Source organism: Cucumis melo, chromosome 2, assembly GCF_025177605.1.
Source record: "Cucumis melo cultivar AY chromosome 2, USDA_Cmelo_AY_1.0, whole genome shotgun sequence".
In the NCBI taxonomy this organism is placed as follows: Eukaryota; Viridiplantae; Streptophyta; class Magnoliopsida; order Cucurbitales; family Cucurbitaceae; genus Cucumis; species Cucumis melo.
The window spans coordinates 16428938-16450845 of NC_066858.1; the positions used below are offsets into that span (position 1 = coordinate 16428938).

At 40.6% G+C, this 21908-nt stretch overlaps 1 protein-coding gene across 1 annotated transcript; it reads left to right on the top strand.

The window, feature by feature from the left end:
• The first annotated feature begins 12291 nt into the window (after window positions 1–12291).
• Window positions 12292–15234, top strand: LOC127148293 (uncharacterized). Its single transcript, XM_051081769.1, has 5 exons — window positions 12292–12323; window positions 13314–13435; window positions 13534–13609; window positions 13687–13747; window positions 14902–15234. Exons 1-5 carry the CDS (start codon window positions 12292–12294, stop codon window positions 15091–15093), a joined length of 483 nt encoding a protein of 160 aa, XP_050937726.1. The 3' UTR covers window positions 15094–15234.
• The last annotated feature ends 6674 nt before the right edge of the window (window positions 15235–21908 follow it).

Consider the following 21908-nt stretch of genomic DNA (forward strand, 5'->3'; position numbering starts at 1 on the left):
TTGTAGACATGCTAGAGCAACTACTGGAGAAGCAACTGATCCAACTGCTAGAATGTAAGCGGCCTGAGCAAGTTGGAAAGTAGATGTTCTCAACTACTACAAGTATCATCGGGTCATCAGTCACCCAGTAGAGAAATATTTTGTGCTGAAGGAGCTAATCCTAAGGTTAGCTTCTGAGAAAAAGATGGAGTTAGACATGAATGAGGTAGCTCAATAAACCATGATGCAGTGACGATAATGTCAGAGGCTTCTTTGTCAAGATTGATTTTTAAGCAAAGGGAAAGCTTGGTCTAATTCGGGACCTTTGAGCCTATAGTTGTCCAATTTTAGCAGGAAGTTGCACCCGAGGATTCTCAAGGAAAAGAAAGACCGATCGAAGAAGACGATGGAGGTGGATCTTTGTGACTCGTCGAAAGAAAAGAAAGTCAACTCCGATCCAAAAAGAGTCTCGCTTCTACGAAAATTATAGAAAAGGGAATAAGGCTCAAAAGAATAAAAATAAGAAGAAGAAGAAGACTCGAAAGCGTAAGCTCATGCACGACGAAGACAAGGATTTTCCTCGACCTTAGCGCTTAGTAACCTTAACAAACTTATTTCCAGCAAGATTCTTTTGTGATCATCAATATGAAAACCCAGAAGTCATTGCGTGTCATGCTATTAGTGCAACAGCAGAAGAAAGCATCTCGCCAAGATCAGTAGAGGAGGAGGGAGTGTTAAAAGATCTACCTAGGTTCAATGTGGATGATCTGCTATCACTTCCTCAAGAAACCAAAACCATTCTTATTGATGCATTGTTAAATTCAGGAGCATCAAGTTTGAGTGCTGCAACTGTGACATACGAGATTACTCCTTATTTCATGTTTATAGACTTCTCAGATAAGGATTTTGGGATCTAAACTTCATAATAGACCCTTGTATGTTTCTAGATACGTTCGAGAACAAAGAGTCGACAGGATTCTCATCGATAATGGATCAACTATCAACATAATGCTGAAGTCAATTATGAGGCAATTAGACATTTTGATGGACGAACTCTCAAATAGCAAGCTGGTAATCCAAGGTTTCAACTAGGGCAGCCAAAGAATAATAGGTATGATACGCTTAAAACTCACAATTGGTGACCTAAAGGCTAGCGCATTATTTTATGTTATAGACTCAAGGACCACTTATAAGTTGTTACTCAGTCGTCCTCAGGTTCATGGAAATGAAGTAGTAACTTTAACACTGCATTAGTGCTTTAGATTTTATCAAGATGGCGTAAAGAAGGTTGAAGCCGACTCTAACCCGTTCTTGGAGGCCGAGTCTCACTTTGTAGATGCAAAGTTTTATTTGAAGAATGACAATATCCCAAAAGTTATGCTTTCAGAAATTCCTCTTATAAATAGAAAAGATAATTTAAAGTTGAAATCAGTTGCAAGCAGGGAACCACATAAAAGTACGAAAACCTTTAACTCTGAAAAGGGTGAGGCATCCACGAGCACCACAAAAAGTATGATCTTGATGAATGAAAAGACATCAAATCCACCGATTTTGCGCTATGTCCCTTTGTTGAGAGGCAAGAAAAGCCAGTCATCATTTGGAACCAATCATAAATTGCCACGTCATTTACTAAAATAATTGCATTTGGGATTAACTAAAAATTGACATGTGTCACAATTAAAATTGAAGACACAAATTGGCCAATTTTGATGATACCACATGTCTTTATTATACAATTGTATCAAATTAATTATTTTGGTTCAATTAAATATTATTTACTTGGGCTATGAACAAAAAAATAAGTCTAATTTAGCCCAAAGGTTAAATATGATCTAAACCCATGTGGTTGAGTCCATGAGTTTGGTCCATTAATCAACTAGGCCTAAGTCCATAAAAGCCCACTAGAGAACTTATAAATAGAGGAGTTCTCTTCATTTGTAGAGGTTGAACATTTTTGACTCCAAAAGGTTTAAGAGAGAATTCCCCAAAGAACTAGAAGACTTCTTTAACTCCTAAAGGCAACCACCCTAAGCTTTCTTCTAGGAAGCTTTCTTCTAGGACTCTAACTTCAAGAACATCACGTGCTTCGCTTCCTCAAATCAAGTGTAAACATCCAACTGAGAGAGAATCAGATAATCAAATTCTAGAGATCGAACCTCATCGCATCAAATCAACATAAATACAACATTAACACAAGTTCAACTCCACAAACCAAATTTCTTCAAAAATCTCTTGTGGACAAAGGTATCTATTCTTTATTGAACATTCTTCTTTGTCCAAACATTGTGTACAAAATTTTCTAGTAAAAAAGTTACACATTATATTGAGATTAAGTTTTGTAAGAACTATAACATAGGCCTAACACAAATATTGGAACGTAATTAAATTGGTAAAATATAGTCACAGCAAGATAAATGAAATATATTTAAAAGTGAACAATTAATAAATCATAACAAGATACATTGTTTTAATTCACTGCACACAAAATGAAATGAACAACTTAAACGACCAAACTATCTATTTCATATACAAAGACAAAAGTAAAAGGTAGGGGTGCATATAAGTTGAGTTGGGTCGAGTTGGAGGAAAATTATGGACCAACCTAAAATATTGGGTTGGTAAAAAATAAACCCTATCAGTTCGATATGCAATAGTCAACCTAGCCCAACCCAAAAAATTCGAGTTGGGTTGGCAGTTTTTTTTTTTAATTTTTTTTTATCTCTCTATAATTTTGACAAATTTTCATATTGCTTTTCAATATGAAAGGTGAAAAAATTGTCATTTAAGGTGCAATGTTACTTATATATGTTGTACATTCAAACCTAAATCCTAAAAAACCTAAAATCCCCACCACTAAAAAATTATATAGATAGAGTTATATATTATATACATAATTGGTTTGGGTTGGGTCAACCCGACCCCGACCTTACTTGCACCGACTACCCGACTCAATTTTTTTCTCCACTTTTCTAACCCAACCCAAGTCAACACAATATTTAACCCAACCCAAACATTACCGTTTGGGTTGAATAATTTGGGTTAGTCGGGTTATCGATTTTTTTTAGCACCCGTAATAAGAGGTATAAAAAGAACCAATTCAAGTTAAAGTAACTAGTAATAACCAACCAAGGATTTAATACCCTACAAAATTTCCTAACAGCAGTAGAATCAAGAAACCGTCGATCTACGCCTCAAATAGACAAATTTCAAAATAAAGAGTAAACATAAGACATAAATAATCTTATCACACATATTCATCCATCGGCGATTCTCTTATATTAGTACAATAACTACACAATATAATTACCATATCGGAGATTATGCTTAAATTGTGAGAGATTTACATATACAAAATTATATCATATGTAGCCAAGTATAAGAAATCCCAATAGATTGGCAAAGAAGAAAAATGAGAGACAATATTGAACGATCTCTCCCTAAGTTGAAGTCAAATAGTGATGGGGGACAACTGATCTCTTTAGTCAATTCTTATATTTTGACAGAAGAAAAATGAGAGAAAGAAGAATAATCTAAAGGGCGAGGCAAGGGTAGAGGTTACCCCTTCCCACCAAAATTAAACAACTATATAAAAGTCTTTCTACTGTAAATAATCATTTGATAATTATGTAATTACAAAAGAATTTCGGATGATTGTGTTGTACCAAAATTAAAAAATACCCAAAGCAATTGAACTTATCTTCAAATAATTGATCATATCTTTTCATAAATGTGAAGCCCAATTCAAGCTAAAACTAAGCTATAAACTTGTTGAGAAAACCAACAAGCTATAAACTTAAGAAAACCAGTAACTACATAAAGCAGAAAGCAGTACATTTTGACAGCAATTTTGCTCTTCGTTGTTTTTCATGTTGTTGGCTTCTATTTTGAGTTATTTTCTAACCTAGCAATGTATACTTAATAAACTATCAATTTTTTGCAGTGACTTGATTAAACTAAGTCTCAACCTGGCCTTAAACAACAGCTACATCAGCTACATGAAAGTAGATACACTACTAGAAAAAGGGTCTATGATGACTGTTAAACGCTGTCATAGTTAAATTTCGTGACAGTTATTTACGGTCATTGTTTCAGCAGTTATGGAAAGTATATTATGACAGTTTGAAAAAACTGTCACGATAGTTGTTTTTCATGATAGAAAATAAATGTCACAAATCTCTTTTTGATAATAGATAATAACTGTCATTATTTATATTTTATGATAATAAATGTCACATATCCAGTATTATTGACAGATAATAAATGTCATTATTTATATTTTATGACAATGACTAACTGTAATCATTTCTTCTAGCATGACTTTAATTGATTGTTAATATACCTTTTCCATGATAGTTTTTTTTTTTAAATTCAAATGTCACATTTTTCTTTTAAGTCCCTGTTTTTCTTGCTACCCTGCCATTACACTGACCAATTCAAGCACAAAGTACTATACAACACACCTATATGGAAACAAACCGTAAACGTTTTAATATATATACACGTTAACATACACTTTATAATATCTGTACAATTGTTAGTAAATGGTTTGTACAATGATAGAATGAACATACATGTGTTGGTACCAACAAACTATTTAAGTAAGTACATTTCAACCAAAATTTTGCTACCACACCTACAAAAATGCCTATAAATTAATAAATTGTGCAAATATAACCTTACTGCTCCAATAGATTCTTGCAAAATCTAGTAAGAAAACAAAATAAAATTTTAGAATATGACTCTACACATTAAGATAAGAAACCCTTTTGAGTATGACATTTGTATTAAGAAATTTAGACCATTATCATTTACATTAAGATTAAAAAAATTCATAAAACAAATAATTTCCAACATTTTATATGCCAAAAACAACAAGCTTGTCAGCAGGACAGATTTTTTACAATTACTAAAATCCAAGTTAATTCTTTTTCAATACATTAAAACTTGATTTATAAGTGTGTAAACCAAGAGTTTTGTTGCACTGTCCATTTTTTCTATCCTGTTTTGTGGTTAATTTTTCCATCTCTTGAACTTCCACAACAATGACATCTTTTTTTTTTAGATTTTGAGTTTCAAATCAAGTTAATCAGCAACAGATACAAATTTGACTCCTCTCTGATATCTTGAACAAGGTGGATTTAACGGTAAATTAAAGCTTCAAGAAGGTGGATTTAACAGTAGAACTTTCCATATCAAGTTATTATATTTTTCTCTTTATTCTCTCTTTGTCCTCTCTTTATTCTCACGCTATTCGGTTGTATTTAATCGAATCAAACATAATCAACCTCAAATCCTGGTCTTAGCCGAATAACACAACTAATGAATATATTTAACAATGTCATTGTATAAAATTGAAATTAAGCTGACAAAGAAAACAAAACATATGGTGATACATTCAAACAAAGAAACAACAAAATATACGATAATTAACTAGGGATTTCTATATCATCTTTGACTTTGTAAAAAGGGTACTATATGTCAGTTTACTTAAGTAAGGATATATGAAACAAAGTTCTTTTGCAATCAAAGTTAAATAGAAAGAGGAGGAATGCCCTACGACCCACAAGCACTCCATCTAATTACATCATACAAGCGAACAAAATCCTATTAATATCAAGAATCAACGATTAAATATATTAAAAGGCTTACTGGATTGTAGATGGTCATGTAGATGGAATTCAATGTTGTATTTGGCCACGAGAATTGCAACAAAACATACCACTCGATAATCAACGTACAAAAAGAAGGAAAATAAATTTCCATGCCAACAAGTTATTATCATAATAAGCAAAATCAATACCATGTAAAGTTACTTCACCATATTACATTTTGAAGTTCCAATTTATGTTAAACAACCTATATTGACATATCACTCATTGGAATTCACTAATTCCAATTTGAGAGAATGATAATAAAGCAAGAAACAACAAAGTAAAAAAGGAATAATAGAAGTATATATAATGTTGGCAAAAGTGAAAGGGGTCGTTTGGATTAATTATAAAATCACCTTTGAAGGTGAAAAATCATAGCAAAACACAGCACAAAAAGCATAAAAATAGTGAAAAATTTCAATTTTCTTGTAAATAGATAAAAGAAAAAAGAAAACAATGGGAGACTTAGACTGTCACATAGATATCCCACACCAATAAAGAAACAGAAAACGTGTAAACTAATGTAGTCACCAAAAGCAACTTGTAATCAGTCCACCAACAAAACTACAAAATTACAAAGCAAAAAAAAAAAAAAAAAAAAAAAAAAAAAAAAAAACAAAAAAAAAACCCATCTGATCTTTTATTAAGTCTCACAGTTTAATTTGATTCTTGAAGTGTGGTTCAAAGTTCTACATACTCTCCCTCAAAAACAATTACATAAACAGAGATGAGTTTTCCATCTCACCTGAAAAGAATGGACCCAAACTTTGAAAAACATTCAATACTCAAGCAAATGAAAACAAACCCATTACTCAATATTGCACAAGGAACAACAAAAGAGGAGGCTTTAAACAACTATACGACCATAGTAATGAGAAAAAGGCCCATTGAAGCACAAACCCATCACCAACAAATCTTTAGAAAAGCTAAATCACAAGAAATCAAAGTAAAACTTATGACAAATCTAATTGATTCTAAGGAAAAATATCCTTTTAGTCCTTAAGTTTTCAATCATCAAGTATATTAGGTGCTTGTATTTTAAAAATGGACCATTTTAGTTCTTATATTTTGAAAAATAGATTTATTAGATTCCTCAGCACTTACGGTTCACTAAGTACAAACAGAAATATGACTTGGACTTAAAAATTGTTCACATGTTAGTTGATTTGATTTAAAAACTTATTCAAGTGGGTTTTTATTTTTAAACTAAATCAAATTTAATAAAATAAAACCCTAAATGATTAAACCCACAAAAACACTCCAGTCAACCTCTTCCTCACTGCGAGACAGTTTAGCCGGCAGTTTGGAGAAACTCACTGGCCATGGCTGCTTAATATGTGTCGTAAGGGTGATTTTTTCCTTCATCGGCATGGGTGATATTTGTTTCTCAATTCCTTCGTTGGCGTGAATGTTCTCAACCATCACAGTGATATTCATTCGTTCATCACATGGTTGCTTTTTTCTTTTCAAACTTGTAAAATCTGATTGTTTATATCTCCCGTTTTTTAAAGTGCATGAAATTGACAATTGAGGAGGGTTATTTCTTCATTGAGAATTTTATTTACCCAATTTCATTCCTAGTTTCACTACAAATAAAAAAAGGAATCTTATAACGCACAAAATCGTCGGAAGATATTATATAAAAATGCATCGAGAAAGGATCTCCTGACATATAAATGTCTATCAGAATCAGGATTGGAAAAAATGCGTCGGGAGATCGACGCACAAAATGTAGTATCGGGAGATCGATGCACAACATGTAGCGTCGAGAGATCCTCTATTTTTTTTTAAATACCTTCCATTATTAACCGGAAGGTATATATATCCACCCTGAGATTTTACACGAAAATATATATATCAATACTAGACTTTACAATTCTAGTACAAAATCACTTTACACGGCTTCAAGAGATGTAAAATGGTAACCATTGTCCTCATTCCCATCTTGTAAACTAAAGACATAAAAGGAACTAAAACTCTACGGAGTAACTTTCCTACCCTAACTCCAGGAGTTCAAAAAACCAACAAAAAAAGAGCTTTAATTCAGCCAACCACTAATAAACATAGAACAAGGAAGACAATAGTCATTTATTTACTTATATTACGTACATAACTATAGAACTAATTCTCAAATTATAGTTTCTAATTGGTAGAGTTGAAAGAAAAAAATCATTTAGAGTTCGTGAATCTTAATACTCAAGCAAATGAAAAATGGGTTTTAATGTCGGTTTTCAAAAGGTGGTCGTTTAATGTCGGTTTTAAACCGACATTAAAGAATCTTTAATGTCGGTTTAAAACCGACATTAAACGTCCGCCTTTTGAAAACCGACATTAAAGCCCCTTTGTAATTTTTTTTAATTTGGTAAAAATTCAAGTTTTCTCTCTCTTACTTTACCTTTTCTTTTTCCTTAAAAGTTTCTATATAAATTCTCCTCCTCTCTTCTTCCTCCTTATAACTTTGAAATCTTCTAACCCTAAATTCTACAGCCACCAATCAAATTTTCTTACTTTCATTTCCTATCATCGTAGATTCTTTTTTCCATCGACGATTTGAAGATTTACTATGGCCGGTAAAGGAGAAGGTTCGGCAATCAGAATCGATCTTGGCACCATGTACTCTTGCGTCGGTGTGTGGCAGCATGATCGAGTTGAGATCATTGCCAACGATCAGGACAACAGGACGACGCCGTCGTATGTTGCTTTCACCAACTCTGAGCGCTTGATCGATGATGCAGCTAAGAATCAAGTTGCCATGAACCCGATTAACACCGTTTTTGGTAAGTTTTATTTTTCTTTTATTTTTCTTTTCTTTTATTTTTTTGCGCTTTGAGTTCTGGTTCTATGGAGTTTTTCTTGTTGCTTAAGAAATGAATTTACGTTGTTCGAGTTTGGAGAAGGTATGAACATTTGAAGAAAAGGAAGAATGTTTCAGTTTCATGTAATCAATCTCGTAGGAAGATGAGAATGTACGATTTGTTTACAGTCAATTGTTTTTAACTTATAGAAGTGGAATATTTTATTTGTGATTAAAAACCATAAAAAAGCATTAGTCAATAGCCAAGAAAACATGTCGAATTACGCATTTGCTTTGTTTATTTGATTTTTGTAACCCTTATTTGATTTTTCAATTTTTGGGGTTTTCTTAGCTTTGTTTACTCGAATTCAACGTGTTTGGATTTGGGTACTTGGCCTTGCAAATAATTGTTAATGGTAGACTTATCTTTTTAACTCTAAAGAAAAAAATAATAGTTTGAAATGTATACTTTCATTGGGTATTTGAAAGAAAGGAAATGATGATAGTAATAGAAACTTTATTTCTATGGGGCGAGTGGGTATATAGCATTTGACCCAAAATATATTAAGGATATAGCAAAAATTATAAAAAATTGCAAATATGGCAATTTTTAATAAAAAAGACGAAATTACCCCTACATATATTTTCTTCCACTTCGCGTTTCAAGCAGATTCTTCGCGAGTGGGAAAGTGCAGACGATTTCAAGCACATTGTGGAGTCTGCGTTTCATCCTCTTCCTATTTTCTTCCACTTTCTTCCTACTCCCATTTGGTTTTCCGGTGCCGGTACTTTCCTCCTCTTTCTATTTTCTTCCACTTTCTTCCTACTCCCATTTGGTTTTCCGGTGCTGGTGCCGTTCTGCCCTACTATTTTCTTCTATTTTGTTTTCCTTCCGCCACGCTGCAGGTACTATTTTCTTCTATTTTGTTTTCATTCCACCGCACTACGTTCTACGCTATGTTTTTCAGTTTGTGTCTATCAATGATGTGTTTCTATCACTGATTTAGAGTTTAACTTATTTATGTTGAAATGTTTAACATGCAGATCTGTTTTAGGTTTGTGTGTTAGTGTATAGGGTTAGAATTTATCGGTGATATATTTGTATCACTGATAGTCTTGAGGGATATTTAGTTTGTTTGCATTGGGATGTTAGTAGATAACCATTTAACGGGCATTGTTGTTGCCTGGGGTCTATCGTTGATATGTTTCAATCCCTGATAGTCTTCGAAGATGTTTAGCCTGTTTGACTTGGGAAATTAGTAAAAGCTCTAGTCTAATTTAGATTTTGTGTGTTATGTTGCTTAGGGTCTGTCAGTGATAAGTTTCTATCACTGATTAATGAATTTGGAGGATGTTTAACTGGTTTATGTTGGAATGTATAACATGTTGATCTGTTTTAGGTTTGTGTGTTAGTGTATAGGGTTAGGGTCTATCAGTGATAATTTAGTTTAATGTATATTTTTAGTTTAGTGTATAGGTTTGTGTGTTAGTGTATATTTTTATGTGATGTTGTTTATGTTCTATCAGTGATATGTTTCAAGAGCCCTTGGAAAAGAATCCTCCTCCACCAATAAGTTTAGAAATGATTGATGCTGATGTTGATAAAGAGAAAGAGGTAAAATTATTAATAGTTCTTTTACTTTTATTTTTTCCAAGACTATTATGTTTGTGTGTGAAAAGTCTATCAATGGTAGAATTGTATCAATGATAGACTATTCTTTCTATGATTTAAGTCTATTAGTGATAGACTATTCTGAAATCTCAATTCTGATTCAAAAGTCTATCAATGATAGGATATTGACAATTTCTATAATTCTTTTCATTGCAATACTAATATTAATATCTACAAAAGATTGAAGATAATGAGGAACCGAGGAAGATGATAATCATCGTGAAAATAAGTCAAAAATGGTGCATGACACATCAAACAAAGTGAAGGTATTATAATAATCACATTTTGTTGTTTTATGATAGACTTAATGTATATATGTAGATAAACTCTAATTCAATATTATATATTTTTAGGTTGTTCAAGAAAAGGCAAAAGTGAAAATTATGGAAATAGCGACGAATATTGAAAAAGCTAGGCCGAAGAGACAACCTAAACCATCAAAGAAAGTGTTGGAGAATGTGAAAGAACAAAAGAATGTAAGAGGCAAGAAGAATGATTCTCCAAAACCAACAAGACATTCTCCTAGAATAAAGGATCTAGCACCTAGTTTTGATTTGCAAATCTCTCAATTATAAGTAGATGGATATTGTAGTGCAGTAGTTTTGTTGATATTTGTGGTAGACTTCACATTGCAAATCTCTTAATATTTAGTAGATAGATATTGTAGTGCAATAGTTGTTTTGTGGATGTTTGTGACAGAGTTCACATTGGACCTTCATATGCTGTTAGTTGATTTTACCATATTAATGAAGAAAAAGTTTTTTGTCTGTCTTTGTTTGCATTGAGATTAGTATTTATTGAACCATTCCTTTCATAAATTATCCATTCTAGTTCCTTCAGTTGTACATTGGTTCCTATCATTGGTGATGACTACACAATAAAGTCTATCATTGATAGAAACTATCTATGATAGACTTTATAGTGGATTACTTCATATTACTACTTTACAACATAGTCTTGAGAAAAAGATAGATTATTATTGAAAGGTTTGAACTATTCCTTTCATCAATTATCCCTTTTAGTTCCTTCAATTGTATATTGGTTTCTATCACTGGTAGAAACTATTGGTGATATCTACACAATAAAATCTATTATTGATAGAAACTATCTGTGATAGACTTTACAATAAAATCACTTTTACTTTTATAGTCTTGAGAAAAAGGTAGATTATTATTGAACGGTTTGAGTCAAACAAATAGAAAGTATTTACTACACACACAAAATAAATGCTCTATATGCTAAAGCTAAAAGTTTATTATAGAAAACATAATATCACGTCACTGTAAAAATGGTGGAAATTTACAATTTCTACGATTGTGACCAGCACGATGACAATGGCTGCATCTTGAGTGACTTTTCTTCTCGCCAATTGATAATATTCTTTGTTTTCGCGGTCGTCCTGCTCGACGCTTGAAAGTTGGAGGTAGTATGTTATTCTCAATCCCAATAGATTTCCAATTGGCATGGTTCCCAACCGGACGAACTGATCCAGTATAAGTTGAAATCAAAGTACTTGACAAAAAATACTTGGAAACAAAAGAGTAAGTATTCATATTACGCCCACGAAGGAGATGCATCAAATCGAACTTCTCTTAATATCAAACTCACAAAATTTTCAAAAGACATCATCTCATCAACCAATACACCTGTAGTCTTGTAATTCAAGTAACTATTTGTATCATCCCACTGTCCACTATGAAACACTACTATTGGAAGCTTAATCATAATTCCAAATTACTGCAGAATTAAAAAAAGTAGTGTATTAGTGCTAGAAGACAAAGTGTCTATCAATGATAGACTTGTATCATAGTGTATTAGTGATAGACTTTTATCAGTGATACACTAGAATACAAGTCTATCACTATCATTAATAGAAAATGATAGACATGTAATTCTGCAAGAATTAAAAAAAATAGTGTATTAGTGCTAGAAGACAAAGTGTCTATCAGTGATAGACTTGTATCATAGTGTATTAGTGATAGACTTCTATCAGTGATACACTAGGATACAAGTCTATCACTATCATTAATAGAAAATGATAGACATGTAATTCTGCAAGAAGATGAATTCATATCCAAGATTACAAACAGAAAAACTAAAATACTAAAAAGAAAGAATCTAGAGATTTAACGAAACTAAAATCAAAGACTACATACCAGATGATTTAACGAAAATAAGAAAAAATTGACAATAAGATGACGACTGGTTGGAGGCGGAAGAAGTTGTGGTTGGAGGCGAAAGAAGTTGTGGTTGGAGACCGAAGATGACGACTGGTTGGAGGCGGAATGTAACGCCCAGCTTTTCTTTTCGTTTTTCTTTTATTTTTTTTTTTTATTTCTTTTGTCTTGCTGGAATTAATAGGGGGAAACCCTTATTAAACTAAGGTTGGAATTTATTCTATTTTTTTTTTTTTATTTATTAAAGGAGGATTTAATCAATTAATTAGTAGCAACTAATTTATAAGCTTGGAAAGGGTCAAGGGTGTTTCATTGAAGAGAGAGAGAAGAGAGATACTTTTGGAAATAAATAATAAAATAATAGAAAGGAAATTAGTTTCTCTCTTATTTAAAGAGCCTTGGAACCCGTGCTAATTTAATTCAAAAAAAAAAGAGAGAAGAAAAGAGAAGGAGAGGAAACCCTAACTCCCAACCACGCCGCCGCCGCCGCCTGTCGTCCGCCTCAGGCCGCCGCGCCAGTCTCCCAGCCGTCGAGGGTCGGTTCACGCCAAGCCGCCGCACGCCGAGCAAACCGAAGCCACGCAGCCGTAAGCCGACGCCCTCGCCGAATCGAAGCCCCGAGCCGCGACGTCTCAGTCGGGAGTCGAAGCCGCAGCCGTGCCGCTCGTCTGCCGGGAAGCGGAAAAGCCGAAGCCGTCTCCCTCAGCCAGCCGTAGTACCGCGCCGCTTCTGAAAGCCGAAGCCGGAACTCGCCGCGCCGCTTCGATCGGAGGAGGATAGCTCAGCCACGCCGCACCGCTGAGATCCGACGCAGCGCAGCCGGATCGTTCGTCAGCCAGCCGCCGCGCCGACGGGAATCCAGCAGCTAAGCCTCGCGCGCCGCCAGCCGTCGAACCCGAACCCGGAGCCGCTCCGCATCCGCGCGCCCTAACCCGAAGCCGATTCCGCGTGCGAGCCGCGTCCGCGTGCGAGCCGCGTTCGCGTGTGAAGCCGCGCCGCGCGCTTCTGCGTAGCCGAGCCGCGTCTCCCCCTGTTGCAAGCCGAGCCGCACGCGTGAACCCCTGTGTCAAAGCCGAGCCGCGCCTGCGCCAAGCCGAGCCGGTCCCTGTCCTCTTCCAGCCGAGCCGCCAAGACCAATTTGGCTCCATCCACCTACATTTTGGTAACTTAATTAATTATTGTGGCATTTTCCCAGTAAGACTCCCTGGTCCGGACGTAAATTAAATTATTTTAGGACTAAGTTAAGTTATTTTTCCTAAGGGCGTCTTGGACCGAGTGACCGGTGCGGCGAGAGACTCTCTTCAGTAGGGACTCATCCACTGCAACCTTTTCTGGGGTAAGTTATTTCAACGTAGTCTTAACCGTTAATCGTTGGTGACCTAATTACGGACTTTGGCGTTATTAAATATTTAGGATCCCGTTGCTTGGAAAGCACACGTGTCTTGCGGTTAGGACTCGTCGGGTGAATCTCCAGGTAAGAGATTCCACTACTGGCTTCATGTTTAGAAGTGTGAGACTATGTATGCTCCAATTTCTCTCATGTTATGAATTAAACAGTACAATGCCTGAAATAAATGTTAGCATGATATAACTGATGATGTGATTAGACTTTAGCCCGTCATGTTTGGCGAGAGCTGTTGTGGCCATGCGGCGAATGTCGAGATGGAGAGTGTAGAGATGATTTATGTGATATGTTTCATACTGATGCCATGTGTATGTATACTGCAAGTAGGGTACCTGTTAGCTTAGTCTGTTAGAGTCGTACCTGCATGGGTGTCCTACGGGATCACCACCTATTGAGGACTGTGTGGTCCGACGGGACACCAGTCTAGCATGAGATAGATATGACTCGAGTGACTCGACGGGGTCCTCGCATCCCGACTGTCCTAGGTGTCCCCCGGGGCACCGAAGACCAGAGCTACGTTCCTACGGGAGCGCATGTTGCACGTGTTCGGGAACGTGCCAGAGATTGGGTACCAGTTTCAGGACTCTGACAGGAAGCTAACAGGCACCTAGTGGGACCAGTAGTGGGTCCCTTACTGAGTATTTTTTTTACTCACTCTCTTCATTTTATGTTTTCAGGTAGAGGACGAGGCAAGGGCAAGGGCAAGCTGGCGAGCGACCCGAAGTGACCGTGGAGGGCCATAGGGACTACTGCTTCCGCTTATCCTTATTTTAGATTTTCGTAATTGAGTTTGAAACCTTTTCATTACTTGCCATCTTTTATGTAGATAGGGCCCGAGTAGGACATCAGAACGCATTTACACTTTTTGCATGGCTATCTTGTTTAACTTTTTCACAAATGGAATTTCTTAAACCGTATGCTTTTTAATAAATTTTATGACTTAAACCACTGGTTCTATATTGAGTAATGACTTCGATTCAGTATAAGGAGTTGGGTCGTTACAGTTGGTATCAGAGCCAAGTGTTTTAGGTTCTGTAGACTGACCTACGATGTAAGTCATTTTGTTTTGGTTTTACTTCACCCTATGGCTATACGGTCCTTCAGCACTCGCCAGGTATGCCTAAAGCCTTGCTAATGTTAAGATTACGATTTTGCCTGAATAGTCTAGATCTAGAGATAGGGCGTTAAGTTCTTGTGGTGAAAAGTTTGTTGGTGAATTTTAGGGAGAATGCCGCCACGTAGAGGTGCACGCCGAGGAGGTGGTAGGGGAGGCAGAGGTGCCGGTCGTGGCCAGCCGGAGGCGCCACCTGCTGCACCGGCAGTCGACCCAAATGCACCGGTCACCCAGGCGGATCTCGCCGCGATGGAGCGGCGCTATCAGGACATGCTGCAAGCTGCTTTGGCGCCTTTCCTAGCCGCCCAGCAGAACCAGGCCGCCCAGCAGAACCAGGCCGCCCAGCAGAACCAGGCCGCCCCTGCTCAGGCCCAAGCCGTTGTTCCTCCAGCCCCTGAGGAAGCTCCACCAGTACCAGTTCAACTGTCGGCCGAGGCGAAACACTTACGGGACTTTAGGAAGTATAATCCTAAGACCTTTGACGGATCTATGGACAACCCCACAAAGGCCCAAATGTGGTTGACGTCCATAGAGACTATTTTCCGGTACATGAAGTGCCCAGAAGACCAGAAGGTGCAGTGTGCAGTCTTCTTCTTGGAGGACCGAGGCACCGCCTGGTGGGAGACCGCTGAGAGAATGCTGGGGGGCGATGTCAGTAAGATAACTTGGGAGCAGTTCAAGGAGAACTTCTATGCTAAGTTCTTCTCTGCCAATGTGAAGCACGCCAAGCTGCAAGAGTTCCTAAACTTGGAGCAAGGCGACATGACGGTGGAGCAGTACGACGCCGAGTTCGATATGCTGTCCCGCTTTGCTCCCGATATGGTAAGGGATGAGGCTGCCAGGACGGAGAAATTCGTTAGAGGACTCAGGCTAGACATTCAGGGCATTGTCAGAGCTCTCCGCCCAGCCACGCATGCTGATGCACTACGTATAGCACTGGATTTGAGCCTGCCTGAGAGAGCCGATTCGTCTAAGGCTGCCGGCAGAGGGTCAGCCTTGGGACAAAAGAGAAAGGTTGAGACGCAGCCTGACGTAGCACCGCAGCGAACACTGAGATCAGGAGGTGTTTTCCAGAGACACCGACGGGAGCTGGCAGCAGCCGGGAGGACGCTGAGAGAGCTACCCGCTTGTACTACCTGTGGGAGAGTCCACGGAGGTCGTTGTTTGGCTGGAAGTGGAGTCTGTTTCAGATGTAGACAGCCGGGGCATACTGCTGATGTGTGTCCTCGGAAACCCTTTGAGACGACACCGCCCCAGCCTTCTGCGGCCCAGCAGGGGAGAGTTTTCGCCACTACCCGGCAGGAGGCCGAGCGAGCTGGCACAGTGGTGACAGGTACGCTCCCAATTTTGGGGCATTATGCTTTTGTGCTATTTGACTCTGGGTCATCCCACTCGTTTATATCCTCAGTTTTCGTTCAACATGTGGGTTTGGAGGTAGAACCCTTGGGTAGTGTTTTGTCGGTTTCTACTCCATCTGGGGAGGTCCTGTTGTCCAAAGAACAAATAAAGGCATGTCGGGTAGAGATAGCGAATCGTATGTTAGACGTGACCTTGCTAGTGTTAGACATGCAGGATTTTGATGTGATACTAGGCATGGATTGGCTGTCAGCCAACCATGCAAATATAGACTGTTTTGGCAAGGAAGTTATCTTCAACCCTCCCTCCGGGGCTAGTTTCAAATTCAGGGGGGCAGGCATGGTATGTATACCCAAGGTCATCTCAGCCATGAAGGCTAGTAAACTACTCAGCCAGGGTACTTGGGGCATCTTGGCAAGCGTAGTGGATATTAGAGAGCCAGAAGTTTCCCTATCTTCCGAACCAGTGGTGAGGGAGTACCCCGACGTTTTCCCAGACGAACTCCCAGGACTTCCGCCGCCCAGAGAAGTAGACTTCGCCATCGAGTTAGAGCCGGGCACTGCCCCTATCTCGAGGGCCCCTTACAGAATGGCTCCAGCCGAGCTAAAAGAGTTGAAGGTCCAGTTACAGGAGTTGCTGGACAAAGGCTTCATCCGGCCCAGTGTGTCACCTTGGGGAGCCCCAGTATTGTTCGTGAAGAAGAAGGATGGGTCGATGCGCCTTTGTATTGACTATCGAGAGCTGAACAAGGTGACAGTCAAAAAACCGCTATCCCTTGCCCAGGATTGATGACTTGTTCGATCAGTTGCAGGGAGCCACTGTCTTTTCCAAGATCGACCTGCGATCGGGCTATCACCAGTTGAGAATTAGGGATGGTGACATTCCCAAGACGGCCTTTCGATCGAGGTACGGACATTATGAGTTCGTGGTGATGTCTTTCGGCTTGACTAACGCTCCTGCAGTGTTCATGGATTTGATGAACAGGGTGTTTAAGGAATTTCTAGACTCGTTCGTCATAGTCTTCATTGACGACATCCTGATTTACTCGAAAACCGAGGCTGAGCACGAGGAGCACTTGCACCAGGTGTTGGAGACTCTTCGAGCCAACCAGTTGTATGCCAAGTTCTCCAAGTGTGAATTCTGGTTAAAGAAGGTGACGTTTCTTGGCCACGTGGTTTCCAGTGAAGGAGTTTCAGTGGATCCCGCAAAGATTGAAGCGGTGACCAATTGGCCTCGACCGTCCACGGTTAGTGAAATTCGAAGTTTTCTGGGCTTGGCAGGTTACTATAGGAGGTTCGTGGAAGACTTCTCTCGTATAGCCAGCCCGTTGACCCAGTTGACCAGGAAGGGAACCCCTTTTGTATGGAGCCCAGCATGCGAGCGCAGCTTTCAGGAGCTTAAACAGAAGCTAGTGACTGCACCAGTCCTGACAGTGCCCGATGGTTCGGGAAACTTTGTGATCTATAGTGATGCCTCCAAGAAGGGACTGGGCTGTGTCCTGATGCAGCAAGGTAAGGTAGTTGCTTATGCCTCCCGCCAGTTGAAGGTTCATGAGCAGAACTACCCTACCCACGACTTGGAGTTGGCAGCTGTAATCTTTGCACTGAAGATATGGAGGCACTACCTGTACGGTGAGAAGATTCAGATTTACACCGACCATAAGAGCCTGAAGTATTTCTTCACTCAGAAGGAGTTGAATATGAGGCAGAGGAGGTGGCTCGAGCTGGTGAAAGACTACGACTGCGAGATCCTTTACCACCCAGGTAAAGCAAATGTAGTGGCTGACGCGCTGAGTAGGAAGGTTGCACATTCAGCAGCGCTAATCACCAAGCAGGCCCCCTTACTCAGGGATTTTGAGAGAGCCGAGATTGCAGTCTCAGTGGGTGAGGTTACCGCACAGTTGGCTCAGTTGTCAGTTCAGCCAACCTTGAGGCAAAAGATCATCGCTGCTCAATGGAATGATCCTTACTTGGCCGAGAAGCGTCGTATGGTGGAGACAGGGCAAGGTGAAGACTTCTCCATATCCGCTGACGATGGCCTTATGTTTGAGGGACGCTTGTGTGTACCGGAAGACAGCGCAGTTAAGACGGAGCTTTTGACCGAGGCTCACAGTTCCCCGTTTACCATGCACCCTGGAAGTACGAAGATGTATCAGGACTTAAGGAGTGTCTATTGGTGGAGGGGCATGAAGAGGGATGTGGCAGACTTTGTCAGTAGATGCTTGGTGTGCCAGCAGGTGAAGGCACCTAGGCAGCATCCAGCAGGGTTGCTGCAACCCCTGAGTGTGCCAGGGTGGAAGTGGGAGAGTGTGTCGATGGATTTTATTACGGGACTGCCCAAGACCCTAAAGGGCTACACGGTGATCTGGGTTGTGGTCGACAGACTCACGAAGTCGGCCCATTTCGTGCCAGGAAAATCCACTTACACTGCCAGTAAGTGGGGGCAGTTATACATGACAGAGATTGTGAGACTACATGGAGTACCCGTATCCATCATTTCAGACAGAGACGCTCGTTTCACATCGAAGTTCTGGAAGGGACTTCAACTTGCCTTAGGTACGAGGCTGGACTTCAGCACGGCATTCCACCCCCAGACCGATGGTCAGACAGAGAGATTGAACCAGATGTTGGAAGATATGCTGCGGGCCTGCGTGCTAGAGTTTTCAGGAAGTTGGGACTCCCGTCTGCATCTGATGGAGTTTGCCTATAACAACAGCTACCAGGCTACCATCGGTATGGCACCGTTCGAGGCTCTGTATGGCAAGTGCTGTAGATCCCCGGTCTGCTGGGGCGAGGTTGGAGAGCAGAGGATGCTAGGCCCCGAGTTAGTGCAGACTACCAACGCAGCCATACAGAAGATCCGAGCTCGTATGCTGACAGCACAGAGCAGACAGAAGAGTTATGCTGATGTACGACGTAAGGATCTCGAGTTCGAAGTAGGAGATATGGTCTTTCTGAAGGTTGCACCCATGAAGGGTGTTCTGAGGTTCGCGAAGAAGGGGAAGCTTAGTCCACGCTTCGTAGGGCCGTTCGAGATACTGGAGCGGATTGGCCCCGTGGCTTATCGCTTGGCGCTACCCCCATCCCTTGCTGCAGTGCACGACGTATTTCATATCTCCATGCTGAGGAAATATGTCGCAGACCCAACACACGTGGTGGACTTCGAGCCACTACAGTTTAGCGAGAACTTGAGCTACGAGGAGCAGCCTGTCGAGGTCTTGGCAAGGGAGGTTAAGAAGCTTCGCAGTCGAGAAATTCCACTGGTCAAGATCCTTTGGCAGAACCATGGAGTGGAAGAGGCCACATGGGAGAAAGAAGAGGACATGAGGGCCCAGTACCCCGAGCTGTTCGAGGATTAGAACTTTCGAGGACGAAAGTTTTTTAGGAGGGAAGATTGTAACGCCCAGCTTTTCTTTTCGTTTTTCTTTTATTTTTTTTTTTTATTTCTTTTGTCTTGCTGGAATTAATAGGGGGAAACCCTTATTAAACTAAGGTTGGAATTTATTCTATTTTTTTTTTTTATTTATTAAAGGAGGATTTAATCAATTAATTAGTAGCAACTAATTTATAAGCTTGGAAAGGGTCAAGGGTGTTTCATTGAAGAGAGAGAGAAGAGAGATACTTTTGGAAATAAATAATAAAATAATAGAAAGGAAATTAGTTTCTCTCTTATTTAAAGAGCCTTGGAACCCGTGCTAATTTAATTCAAAAAAAAAAGAGAGAAGAAAAGAGAAGGAGAGGAAACCCTAACTCCCAACCACGCCGCCGCCGCCGCCTGTCGTCCGCCTCAGGCCGTCGCGCCAGTCTCCCAGCCGTCGAGGGTCGGTTCACGCCAAGCCGCCGCACGCCGAGCAAACCGAAGCCACGCAGCCGTAAGCCGACGCCCTCGCCGAATCGAAGCCCCGAGCCGCGACGTCTCAGTCGGGAGTCGAAGCCGCAGCCGTGCCGCTCGTCTGCCGGGAAGCGGAAAAGCCGAAGCCGTCTCCCTCAGCCAGCCGTAGTACCGCGCCGCTTCTGAAAGCCGAAGCCGGAACTCGCCGCGCCGCTTCGATCGGAGGAGGATAGCTCAGCCACGCCGCACCGCTGAGATCCGACGCAGCGCAGCCGGATCGTTCGTCAGCCAGCCGCCGCGCCGACGGGAATCCAGCAGCTAAGCCTCGCGCGCCGCCAGCCGTCGAACCCGAACCCGGAGCCGCTCCGCATCCGCGCGCCCTAACCCGAAGCCGATTCCGCGTGCGAGCCGCGTCCGCGTGCGAGCCGCGTTCGCGTGTGAAGCCGCGCCGCGCGCTTCTGCGTAGCCGAGCCGCGTCTCCCCCTGTTGCAAGCCGAGCCGCACGCGTGAACCCCTGTGTCAAAGCCGAGCCGCGCCTGCGCCAAGCCGAGCCGGTCCCTGTCCTCTTCCAGCCGAGCCGCCAAGACCAATTTGGCTCCATCCACCTACATTTTGGTAACTTAATTAATTATTGTGGCATTTTCCCAGTAAGACTCCCTGGTCCGGACGTAAATTAAATTATTTTAGGACTAAGTTAAGTTATTTTTCCTAAGGGCGTCTTGGACCGAGTGACCGGTGCGGCGAGAGACTCTCTTCAGTAGGGACTCATCCACTGCAACCTTTTCTGGGGTAAGTTATTTCAACGTAGTCTTAACCGTTAATCGTTGGTGACCTAATTACGGACTTTGGCGTTATTAAATATTTAGGATCCCGTTGCTTGGAAAGCACACGTGTCTTGCGGTTAGGACTCGTCGGGTGAATCTCCAGGTAAGAGATTCCACTACTGGCTTCATGTTTAGAAGTGTGAGACTATGTATGCTCCAATTTCTCTCATGTTATGAATTAAACAGTACAATGCCTGAAATAAATGTTAGCATGATATAACTGATGATGTGATTAGACTTTAGCCCGTCATGTTTGGCGAGAGCTGTTGTGGCCATGCGGCGAATGTCGAGATGGAGAGTGTAGAGATGATTTATGTGATATGTTTCATACTGATGCCATGTGTATGTATACTGCAAGTAGGGTACCTGTTAGCTTAGTCTGTTAGAGTCGTACCTGCATGGGTGTCCTACGGGATCACCACCTATTGAGGACTGTGTGGTCCGACGGGACACCAGTCTAGCATGAGATAGATATGACTCGAGTGACTCGACGGGGTCCTCGCATCCCGACTGTCCTAGGTGTCCCCCGGGGCACCGAAGACCAGAGCTACGTTCCTACGGGAGCGCATGTTGCACGTGTTCGGGAACGTGCCAGAGATTGGGTACCAGTTTCAGGACTCTGACAGGAAGCTAACAGGCACCTAGTGGGACCAGTAGTGGGTCCCTTACTGAGTATTTTTTTTACTCACTCTCTTCATTTTATGTTTTCAGGTAGAGGACGAGGCAAGGGCAAGGGCAAGCTGGCGAGCGACCCGAAGTGACCGTGGAGGGCCATAGGGACTACTGCTTCCGCTTATCCTTATTTTAGATTTTCGTAATTGAGTTTGAAACCTTTTCATTACTTGCCATCTTTTATGTAGATAGGGCCCGAGTAGGACATCAGAACGCATTTACACTTTTTGCATGGCTATCTTGTTTAACTTTTTCACAAATGGAATTTCTTAAACCGTATGCTTTTTAATAAATTTTATGACTTAAACCACTGGTTCTATATTGAGTAATGACTTCGATTCAGTATAAGGAGTTGGGTCGTTACACGGAAGAAGGCGTTGTTGGAGGCGAAAGAAGGCGTCGTCGGAGGCGGAAGAAGGCGTCGTGCGGAAGA